We start from the raw sequence: 11,932 nt of genomic DNA, 5'->3' as shown, positions 1-11,932 counted from the left end.
TTTTTTTTTTCGTCAGCAAGGGAGCGCGAGAGAAAGAGATGCGGTTATGTGAAGTGTGATATCTGTTGTTGATTATTAACTTTAGCTTGAATATGTTTAGCACTGCATTGCATCCTGTGGTGTGTGATCTCAGCTGCTTTGAATAGCTGTTTATCATGTTTGTTTACAAATGAACGCCATATTTTGTTTCCTAAAAATGGATTTCTGTGATTTACAATCTACATTAATGAACCAACAGCTGTCAGGAAAGACTGTTCAGCGTTCTGTTGCCAAGCAGTGGGGGCATCGCAGCTTGAGAGTGACGTCTCAGAAACGCAAGCTAATGGCACTCTGATGTATTGACATGTTCTACATATTAAGACTCTCTTTTGTTTTAAATTCCCTTAACTGCCAGCAATTTCTGCCTTATTACAAACATCTGCTTGGGTAGGTCTGCACTTCCTCTGAGAAAACTCTCTTCAGAGAAATTTTCATATTTCAGTGCTGTTAGGCAGATTACATGCAATTGTTATGGTCACAGTGTGCTCTTAAATTTCTCCTCTCCTCCACAGTCTCACAGGCAGAGGCGTCTCTCTCTTATGAGAAAATAATTGTACCACCGTGTGTGTTAAATTTATTTTTTATTGCCCTACTATTCTTGGTTGCATAGACAGCAGCAAAAGTGTATTTGCATTTCATTAACAGAGACATTTTTTTTTTTGGTAATTTTGTTAGTTTATATATATACAGTACATACATATATATATATATATATATATATATATATATATATATATATATACACACACACACAGACACACACACAATTTGTTTACTTATTTTTTAAGTAAAAAGTTTTTTTTAAATAAAAAAATCAATAATTATTTTAATTATTTGAATAATATTTTACATATTTTTTAAAAATAATTTTATGTTAGTTTTAGTTTTAAACTTTTCATAAATTTTTGTTTAAAATTTAAATTCCGTGAATTCAGTAAATTTTATGAATAATATGATACAATATAACATGGAACTTTGACATCTTTTGAATTACACTCCTGATTGAGCAACATTACATAGCAACTGCAAATAAATAAATAAATAAAAACTATTGATCTTGTACTGAGGGCATGTGTTGCTACCGGTTACAAAAGCTTCTTATTGCGAATGATCATGGTTACTGCATACCGTGTTGGAACGTGAATGGCCTTAACTGTGTAAAACACTCACAGAACATCTAGTCTTGTTTTAGTGTAAATTAATACTATTTTTACAGTCATACAACTATTAAAGGTTTAGTTCACCCAAAAAACGAAAATTAGCCCATGTTTTACTCACCCTCAAGGCATCCTAGGTGTATGACTTTCTTCTTTCAGACGAATCCAATCGGAGTTATATTAAAAATTATCTTTGCTCTTCCAAGCGTTAAAATGGGAGTAGGCAGGTGTTTTTTTTTACAACAGTCCAAAATTAGTCAAATAAAGCGCATCCATCCATAATAAAACGTGCCTCACACAACTCCGGAGGGCGAATAAAGGCCTCCTGTAGCAAATTGATGCGTTTTTGTAAGAAAAATATCAATATTTAAAACGCTATAAACACTTTTCTCTCACTTCCGCTAACTGTCACACGTGCAAGTTGTTCCGGCGGATGACGTAGGACGTATGCATCATGCACGCGCCTGTGAGATATGCTAGTCTTGCGAGTCGCGAGTTTTGGTTTATTGGACATTTTTCTTTACCAATCCTCGTTTTGTGCTTCTAATTCGTGACCGGCATTTTGTTTTGCTGTCTCTCCGCTGCGATTCTGCATTCGTCACTAATCACCGGTGCGTGTGCGACGCATACGTCCTACGTCATCTGCCCGGAACGGCTTCCGCCTATGATAGTTAGTGGAAGTGAGAGAAAAGTGTTTATAACGTTGTAAACATGGAAATTTTTCTTACAAAAATGCATTGATTCGCTAAAGGAGGCCTTAATTCACCCCCCGGAGCCATGTGAGGCACATTTTATTATGGATGGATGCGCTTTATTTGACTAATTTTGGACTGTTGAAAAAAAACAACCGCCTACTGCCATTCTAACGTTTGGAAGAGCAAGGAAAAATTTTAATATACATTAACTCTAATCGGATTCGTCTGAAAGAAGAAAGTCATATACACCTAGGATGCATTGGGGGTGAGTAAAGCATGGGCTAATTTTCATTTTTGGGTGAACTAAACCTTTAAGGAAATAAGGGTTGGATAATAACCACAAGGGAACAGCAAAATTTCTGTGTATCTGTTTTAGAAAATGCATGCAGTGTTTCTAACTCACTTGACCTATGGCAGTTTTGCTCACTTTATCCGTATTACTGACAGAGGAACGGTGGAAAGAACGTCTGGTATATGATTTTTTTCTGCCAGAACTCATTCTCTGTGTCTTTCTTTGTGTGATTTGTCAGATTTTAGAAGCCTTGGCCAGGAACGATGAGCAGTTGGTGCAGACTTGCAGTCGACTGAGCTCCAGCATAGAGCTCATCCCTGAGGACCTGCAGACCAGATTCAGTGCAATGTGCGGCGAGAGACTGGAGCATATCAATCGAAGAATCACCAATTACAGGAAGGTCAGCAAGCATTGTATGAATCACTTCTTCTTACAGAATGAAAAACGGGTCTGGACTGGTCTAGCTGGTGGACCAGCATATCCATGTGTTCACTACGAAAAACTTTGAGTCATGGCATTTGTAAAGCACAACTGTGCTGTGCATTTTTAGCAGAAAGTAAAAGCAAGTTTAAAATGTTGAAAAATAAGATAAAGATATCATTTTAAAAAGCAGTTCTGTGTTAAGTGAAAATATTGTCATCATTCACTCTTTCTTTCTCTTTTCCATTCAGTGGAAGTGAATGTGGGCAAATGTTATCAAACACCTATCATTCCAAACAAAATCACCATAACATAATGAAAGTAAACAAATTCATATATAAAATATAAAAGTCCACATTAATATTATTATGATTATTTGTAAACATTGTTTTATTTTTTTAGATATTTATTAATTGTATATTTTATTGATGCATTTTATTTATTAACATATTTTATTTATATTTTACTTCTTTTTATACATTTTCTTATTATTTTATATTTGTATAATTGGTTTTATATTTTTTTTGTTTTATTGCTTTATACTATAATATTTGTGAGGAATAGACCAAAACTAAAACCATCATTCTCTGAAAATCCTTTCAGTGGATAACATTTATACTGTGCATACTCAATTATGGAACATTGACAGAATTTTTATTTTTTTGGTTGAACTATTCCTTGTAGTTTTTTTTAACTTTTTAACTTTTTGTAACTTTTTTACCTGTAGTTAAAAAAAATAGCATTTTAGCCTTTTTTCCTCCTGATTAAGCTTGTTGACTAAACCTTGCTGGAAATGCTAGTTACAAAACACAATTTGAGACACCTGAACACCCACATCCAAAACTAAATGCCATATGTTGGTGTTTTTAGCAGGGTGGATCTTTTTCTGTGCTTTAAAAACTATTTTCAATGTCTTAATACATTTTTCTGGTTGGTGGCATTTAGATGGCTGCAGCTAAGAAAACTTCGCTTGACTTGTAGCACTTCTATTTAGGTTATCAAACAGGAAACAGTCCCACCCTGTCCTTTTTAATACCAGCTGGCTTTGATTGATGAAATATGCGAGTCCACCAGTACCCAGGGAAGCAGGCTTGTGCAAAATGTCATTTTTAATTTCTATCAGCTGCTCTTATTTGGAGCAAGAAAAGGAAAATACGTCCACAAGCATCTGACAGTTTCCCTTGTTTTTCCCTGTGATCTGATTCAACATCCCACTCAGCACTAGATTAATTAGCTGTTGCTTCACCGGCTATAAATAGCTCTGAACATCCCGTCTTGTTGCATAATTTCCCTTCTGCTGTGTTCTCAGTAGGGCCCCGTGAGAGGTCTGGCAGGGTCCGGACCTCGGACACTGAAGCTCCCCATTTGTCAAAGCTAGCCAGGAATGTGGGAAGTCCGGTCAGAGGGGAAGCTACGTGTCCAGGGCAGCTGTAACCCGTCCAGTGTAGTCCGTGATCGCAGCCATTCATGATCACAACCATAGAATCATTATGTCACTGTTGGAAAAAGGCGAGGTTCAAATCCCTGCTCAAGGGGAGCATTGAGGTCTTGTCAGCCTGTTACTGATTCAATTACATGCTCCTGTGCCTGAAGCCATGACTTTGAATGCAAACAGTTTAAATCAGTTATAATTTCAGGTGCAATATGGATCTATTCAAGAACAGTCTTGCTTTGTAAATAAATGACCCCTATATGATTGATTTTCTACATGTTGAAAAAGGACACTCCTAACCTGGTCAAGCTGGTCTTCAGTTGGTCTATCTGTTCTTCTAGCATGAAAACATTTGTGTTCAGCTGATTTAGCTAATTAGCCAGCTGATCTCTTAGCCTGACTAGCTGAAAAGAAAACAGTCCTCTAAAACAGTGATCTTCAACCTTTTTTGCTCCAAGGCCCCCCATTGTTGAAGACACTATTTGAAGGCCCCCTAAGTAGGACTGGGAGATATGACCAAAATCTTATATCACGAAATGAGTCATTTTATTTCAAGGCAACTCTATATATCATGATATAATTATTTTTGCTTTAAATAAGGTCTTCATGATATAAAAAATGTTGATACCATAGAAATTTCATAATTCTTGACACCAGTGTCAACATCACAAAAAACTAATACTAACCTAAATAAAAAAAAAAAGAAAAACTCAAGCTCACTGAAAACAAGTAAATAGTCAGCGATTAAATAAGAATAAGAAACTAATCACAAGCAATAGGGCAAATAAAACTACAGTAGAACAAATAAATTAGAAATGCTACATACATTGTATAATCAAATGAAAAAAAGTAATCAAATGTATAAAAACACTGCATATTCTTTACTGTGTGCATTAAATATATATTTATTCTTATTAAAGTTACAAAAGTAATTTAGTCAAGAGCAGTGAGTGATTGTAATGACAGACAGCACGAATATTAGACTGCTGTCACTTTAAGAGCTGCCCGGATCCAAAATACTGTTACACATGTGTTTTCTTTCTCAGCTGTTTGCTTTCACTTAAGACCTAAATTACTGTGTTTATGAGGATACTTGCAAAGACTGGCATTTTGATACATACAAGTGTGTCTATTTTGTTCAAGTCCTATAAAGTGGCAAAAATAACTCAGTTTAATACTCCCGCTCTAAGTACTGTCTTCACGTGCGCGCACCTCTCAGACAGAGCTCAGAAACTCAGACAGTGCACACATATAGCGAAATTAGTTCTCTTTCACTGCTGATAGTTGGGAACCACTGCTTTAAAACTATCAAAATACACCAGCCTGACCAATGAAAACCAGCCTAAGCTGCCAGCTAAGACCTTAAACTACCATAGACTGGTTTACTGTTAAACACACCAAGAACATCAACAGGTGATTGGAGATGTTGATGGATTGGTGTTTTTATAGTGTGTTTGGTATACACTGTACTGAGCTTTTGTATGGTCAAAACACTTTTTAGTGTTCACAGTTTAATCTGAAAGTTAAAATGCACCAGAGCTTGATGGGAAAGTGCTGAACTTAGCATGGGCTTAGCATGTTAGCATACCAGACTCAATCCAAAGATCCTACGGCTAACTCTTAATGAAGCCAGGTTGGTTGAAGCAACACAGTATTGTTGTTTTGGGTACAGTAGTACAGGTTTAGATGATTTACATAGGGAAAACCAATAAGCTCTTGTTCATATTCACACAAGTATTTACTGTATTTTACACTAATGCCTCTCTGCTCTCAGTTTTCACGGGTTTTGAAGAACAGGGCCTGGCCCACGTTCAAGCAGGCAAAGACCAAGGTTTCCCCTCTACACAGCAGTGACTTCTGCCCCACCAACTGTCACATCAACGTAATTGAGGTGTCTTATCCCAAGACCACTACTTCCCTTGGAAGTGCCTTCGGAGTCCAGCTGGACAACAGGAAGAACACTCTGGAGAAAGGAGGCTGCAATTCAGAGCAGGGTGAGTGAAGATAGATTCCTAAATTTAATGTACGAGCAGAGACTGTTCATTATAGGAAGCAATGGCCAGTTTAAAGACACCTACAGTATGAAATAAATATTGAGTTTTAGTAGTTTTTTTTCTACTGGTTTGTGATTTCAGGCAAGCTGAACCCCATGGTTTACGTCCAGCATAGTATCACCAGCATGGCCGCCCCATCAGGACACAGTCTGAGCAGGGCAGAAGGTCACGGTCTGCGCTTCCTGCTCCGAGAGGACGACCTGCTCATCCTGGATGCCTACCACAAACTTCTGACCAAACTCACCACTGTCGTCAAAGAGATGGAGTGCTACGCCGCCCAGATTCATGAGTATGGCATTTTTATTTGGTAATATCTTTGTTTGGTCATGTGACCGTTAAAAACATGAATATATAGCTTGCCTTTTCAGCCTAGTACAACATCTGTCTTAAAATTCAATACTTAAATTGGCAAAAAGTTAAGTTTTGAAGTGAATCAAAACTTTTTAAGGCAAACAGAGTTGTGTCTGAACTCTATTACTGCCCTTTGCTTCCAGAGAACCCTGTAACTCACCACAAAGAGAGCTTGATCATTAGAAATTTATTATCTTCATTGTGGTTTATGTATTATTCTCTATATTCTTTTTTTGGTAGACTACCCTCTGAATTAACTGGTCTACCTGGTTATCATGCTTTTAAAGTCACAGAGAGGTTGGAAAGAAATCAGAAAAAAATAAATTATTATTTAGGTGTTCAGTGCAAAACAACCATGGCTAATATTAGTGATACAGTGAATATGTAAACATACCTCGATCAAGAGGTTAGAAGGAAAATAGAAAGAGCTTTAGAATCAGAATCAGAAAGAGCTTTATTGCCAAGTCTGTTACACACACAAGGAATTTGTCTTGATGACAGGAGCTTCCGGTGCAGAAAGTACAGACATAGTGCAGACATACATATTCAGTAATGTGAGGTAATAAAAAGAAATATGACACTAATAATAATGGGAATAGACAATAAATTAATGAAATAATAACTATATGGTAATGAAAATATAAAGAAAATAGACAGAATTAAGAATGTTCAAAAGTGCCATTAAAGACAAAGATTAAAAAAAAAACATATTTGGTTGACCATTGTAAAATCTTAGTGTCAGTCTCCTTGTTGATGCACTCCTTGTTCCTCACTCCGCGCTCCCTTACAGTAGCAATTGTGACAGAATACCGGACCAAAACAGAACATAAAGTGAGTGGCGCTTCTCCCCCCCGCCCCCGTGATCATGGAGATCGCTGCACGCTTCATAGCCATAACCCGTAAGGATCTCCCCTTCGTCGAGCATGCCTGGGAGTTCTGCGGGCTCGCTGCAGCGACGGCTTTAGATGACGCCACCATCAACTCTCTGTTCTGGCACGGGGCCAATTACCATCGCCCCATGGACCTCCCAGACACCATGGGACTAAGCTGGAGGGAAGGGATCCGCCGGTGTCTGGAGAGCGTCCGGCCTCGAGCCAGAACCAGCCCGCCGGCTGCGCCATTCTTTAGCACGCCTGCCGCGGCATTCTCAAGCCCGCCGGCCGCTCCAAGGTCAAGTCCGCCGGTCACTCCGAAGTCAAGCCCGCCGGCCGTTTCTCAGTCAAGTCCGCCGGCCGCTGCTGTGTCAAGTCCGCCGACCACAAATTTCACCCCGAACCTAACTAGGAATCTAAGGAAAAGGCGTTTGGTTCTAGTCCCTAGGCTTGCTCAAGTGTCGGCTCCAGCCCCAGAACTCGCTCTAGTGTCGGCTCCAGCCCCAGAGCTCGCTCCAGTGTCGGCTCCAGCCCCCGAGTCTAGCCCAGAGAGGGCTTCTGTCCCTGAGTCTAGCCCAGAGAGGGTTCCTGTCTCCAAGTGTAGCCCAGAGAGGGCTCCTGTCCCCGAGTTTAGCCCAGTGAGGGCTCCTGTCCCCGAGTTTAGCCCAGAAAGGGCCCCAGTCCCCAAGTTTAGCCCAGAGAGGGTTCCAGTCCCCGAGTTTAGCCCAAGGAGGGCTCCAGTCCCCACGTCAAGCCCAGGGAGGGCCACAGTTCCTGAGTTAGGCCTATGGAGGGCCTCTAACGACTATATTCTCCCCAAGGATTTTTTTTTGGGGGGGTGTAGGCGTCCATCCGTGGAGGCCGGGCCGAGTGCCGAGGCCAGGCTCCCCGAGCTCCCTGTTCCGCCATGGCCTCCTGAACTGTCTGCTCCGCCATTGCCTCCTGAACTGTCTGCTCCACCATGGCCTCCTGAACTGCCTGCTCCGCCATGGCTTCCTAGTCAGCCTGCTCCACCATGGCTTCCTAGTCTGCCTGCTTCGCCATGGCTTCCTAGTTTGCCTGCTCCACCATGATGCCCCGAACTGCCTGCTCCGCCATGGCTCCCAGAGCTCCCTGCTCTGCCATGGCCCCTGAGCTCCCTGACAAGCTCCCTGGCCTCGCAGAGGGCCAGGCTCCCCGTGCTCCCTGTTCCGCCATGGCCTCCTGAACTGTCTGCTCTGCCATGGCCTCCTGAACTGTCTGCTCTGCCATGGCCTCCTGAACTGCCTGCTCCGCTATGGCCTCCTGAACTGTCTGCTCCGCCATGGCCTCCTGAACTGCCTGCTCCGCCATGGCTTCCTAGTCTGCCTGCTCCACCATGGCTTCCTAGTTTGCCTGCTCCGCCATGGTGCCCCGAACGGCCTGCTCCGCCATGGCTCCCAGAGCTCCCTGCTCCGCCATGGCCCCTGAGCTCCCTGTGCCGCCATGGCACCCTGGACTGCCTGATCCGCCCTGGAGGTATTCCCCGTGTCCCAGTCCTGCACCAGCCTCCAGGGCGCCCATGTACTCCTCGTCTCCTCGTTCCTTGCTCCGCGCTCCCTCACAGTAGCGATCGTGACACTTGGGTTGACGTTAGGTAATTATGTTAAACACTTGAAGGTTAACTTATTTGCATTTTTACATCTCCCTTGACTGTAAATTATTTGAGACATTTATTCAGATGTTGGATTTGGAATCAAATGACGTCAGTAATCACGCAAATTGTTTCTAGATGTGACAGTTCTTATAACTGCTAGAGTCTCTATGGGATGTTATTGTCCCAGCAACCGTGTAATCTTTGTACATTTCACATGACCTATGTCTCTAATTACCTTTTTTCTCCAGCAACTAAATGTGTGTGTGTGTGTGTGTGTGGGAGACACTTTAGTAAAAAGAGGGTGGGTTCTTCCTGTCTGAGCCGAGCTGTTGATGGTTTCATTTTCTGGAAGCACATTAACACCTTGAAGGAAATGGGACACTCTGAGGCCCCTATCCCAAAATGGAAATCTGCAAAAATAAAATAAATAAATAAATGCCACAAGAGCACTGAACTCAATCAGTACACTGTAAATGTCACTCTCCCTGAGTAATTTGCAAAGTGGCACAAGCGACTAACAAGACTACATTTCGCTGTCTTTCTTTCTCTTTCCCTCTGTTCTTTCCAATTCTATTCATACCAACTATAGTTTAAATTAAAAAAAAACATCCATTATCCCATCAGCCTTTGAATTTTCATCATTACATGGACAACACATGCTCAGATCCTCGGTGGACATGATGGCAATTACAGCTAGTCTTGATCTGCGGTGGGGGCGGCACCTTTCACTGCTGCTGCCATATGCTTGTCAGTGCCGATTGCTGACTGAATGTCTGTGAGTGTGCTTATTGGCAAGGCTGTCCTTGATCTGGTGGAGAGATAATGACCTTCCTCACAGCCCTGGGCAAGAGAGAGTGCTGTAATGGCTGCCTGGAGGCAGTTGTCAGACAGCCATCCCTATCATGCAGCAATAATGGGGCAACTAGCAGCCGAGTAGCTCATCGGAGCCACTTCTGGAAGCCTCTGACTCCGCTGTGGATTAAGAAGTGCATTGATCTCTACAGTTGTTGAGGTAGAAGAAAAGGCTAAGAAAAGCAAAGTATGAGGGGATCTGAAGTGGGTGGTTCAGAAAAACTAGCCCGGTGTTTATTGTTGCTGGGACACTTCAGCCAAAGATGAAAAATCTGTAATTTTTTTATCAACTTTTTGTCATTCCAAACCTGTATCACTTTATATTCCTACTATATGTGAAACAAAAAAAAGATATTTTGAAGTCTTATGAACTTCATATGTTCATAAAATGAAAGGTGCCAACAATGTTGTTTTGGACCCCACTGCCTTTCATTATATGGACAAAACAATTCAACATTTTTCAAAATATCTACTTTTGTGGCCCACAGAAGAAGTCATATTTAGAATAAAATGAGGTTGAGTAAAATAAAGATGACTTAAAATAATTTAAAATAAGACAAAACAGGCAAAACAACAGGAGCCAAGAATGCTGCACTGGTCTCTTCACGTAATCAACGGTGCTCTTTGAATATTTGGAGGTAAATACCAAACTGAGAAGATGAAATACTCCGAGGCACTCTTGTAGTAAAAATAAGACAAAACATGCATTGAAATAAGCTAAAACAAATAAAAATCAAGATAATTCATATTTTAATTCACCTCAACAACTGTTTGTTTTCTTTGAAGACCCAGGATTCCCGGGATTTATGAGGAAGTCAAATGTTAAATGTGATTTATGTACCTGGAAAGGTCATAAATTAATAAAATTTTCAAATGCCACATTTTCCTAGTTACAAGCTCTAAAATATTTATTGTGAAAAAATAGGAATAAAATAGAATATCCATATCCAGTAAATCAATCAACTGGAAGAGTCATGTACTGTATATTCATTGGTTAAAAATAGTGGAGTGGAAACCCTACAGAAAATGATGCTCCTACAATTTTGATTCCTGAAATGTTATTAATTTTTATCATAATAATGTAAGTTATTTTTACTTTTACATGTACTAGGATTTCCCATAGATTAAAGGGTTAGTTCACCCCAAAATGAAAATTCTGTCATTAATTACTCACCCTCATGTGGTTCCAAACCCATAAGACCTTCGTTCATCATCGGAACACAAATTAATTTTTGATGAAATCCGAGAGCTCTCTGACCCTCCATAGAGAGCAATGAAATGTTCCCAGGTCCAGAAACGTAGTAAGCACATCGGTAAAACCGTCCATGTGACATCAGTGGCTCAACTTCAATTTTGCGAAGCTACGGGAATACTTTTTGTGCGCAAAGAAAACAAAAATAACGACTTTATTCAACAATTTTTCTCCCCCGAGTTACCGTCTTCCGCCATGTTGGAGAGTATCACAATGCATACGCACGCTTTCCCCTAAGCGTAAAAACCGCTGATTATGTGGATTACTTTCATGTGCGTGCTTCCCCCCCCCCAACGTAAACAACGCTGGTTACGTTGATTATGTTCTTGGGTACTCTCCAAAATGGCGGAAGACATAACTCGGGGGGGGAAAATAATTGTTGAATAAATTGTTATTTTTGTTTTCTTTCCGCACAAAAAGTATTCTTGTAGCTTCGCAAAATTGAAGTTTGAGCCACTGATGTTTTTCGGAACGACATGAGGGTGAGTAATTAATGACAGATTTTTCATTTTGGGGTGAAAAAAACCTTTTAAGTTTCCTAAAATCTATGTATCATATTTGTTTTCTTTAAAGAATAGTTAACCCAGAAATGAACATTTTGTCATCATTTACTCACCCTCATGTCATTCCAAAGCTGTATTCATTTATTCTCTGACTGACACATTGTGATAATAACTGATTGTGTTATGAAATCTTAGGACATGTGTTTCCATTTGTTTATTCCATACATTGTGTCTACATGTGCTTTTGCTTTAAATTTCCTGCCAACTCTCATGATAATTTCCGGAGCTGCGGAGCGGGAACGTGTTAGTCATGGATGCTAAAGTGCTACAAACATTAATTCTGTCTTTGAAACCCACCTGCACAGAGAGGAGAGCTGAGCAGAGCATCTGTAATGCTA

General features: G+C 40.5%; 1 protein-coding gene across 1 annotated transcript in view; it reads left to right on the top strand.

Moving 5' to 3' along the window:
• LOC107686687 (phosphatidylinositol 3,4,5-trisphosphate-dependent Rac exchanger 2 protein-like) overlaps window positions 1-11,932 on the top strand; it is a 157,206-nt gene that overhangs the window by 87,785 nt on the left and 57,489 nt on the right. The window contains exons 23-25 of the mRNA XM_016483777.1: window positions 2,422-2,583; window positions 5,810-6,029; window positions 6,171-6,378. Coding sequence (XP_016339263.1) covers window positions 2,422-2,583; window positions 5,810-6,029; window positions 6,171-6,378 — 590 coding nt within the window. The remainder of the gene's footprint in view (window positions 1-2,421; window positions 2,584-5,809; window positions 6,030-6,170; window positions 6,379-11,932) is intronic.

The sequence above is a fragment of the Sinocyclocheilus anshuiensis genome, unplaced genomic scaffold, assembly GCF_001515605.1.
Source record: "Sinocyclocheilus anshuiensis isolate Anshui unplaced genomic scaffold, SAMN03320099.WGS_v1.1 scaffold990, whole genome shotgun sequence".
Taxonomy (NCBI): Eukaryota; Metazoa; Chordata; class Actinopteri; order Cypriniformes; family Cyprinidae; genus Sinocyclocheilus; species Sinocyclocheilus anshuiensis.
This window is presented reverse-complemented; position numbering and strand designations above follow the sequence as displayed.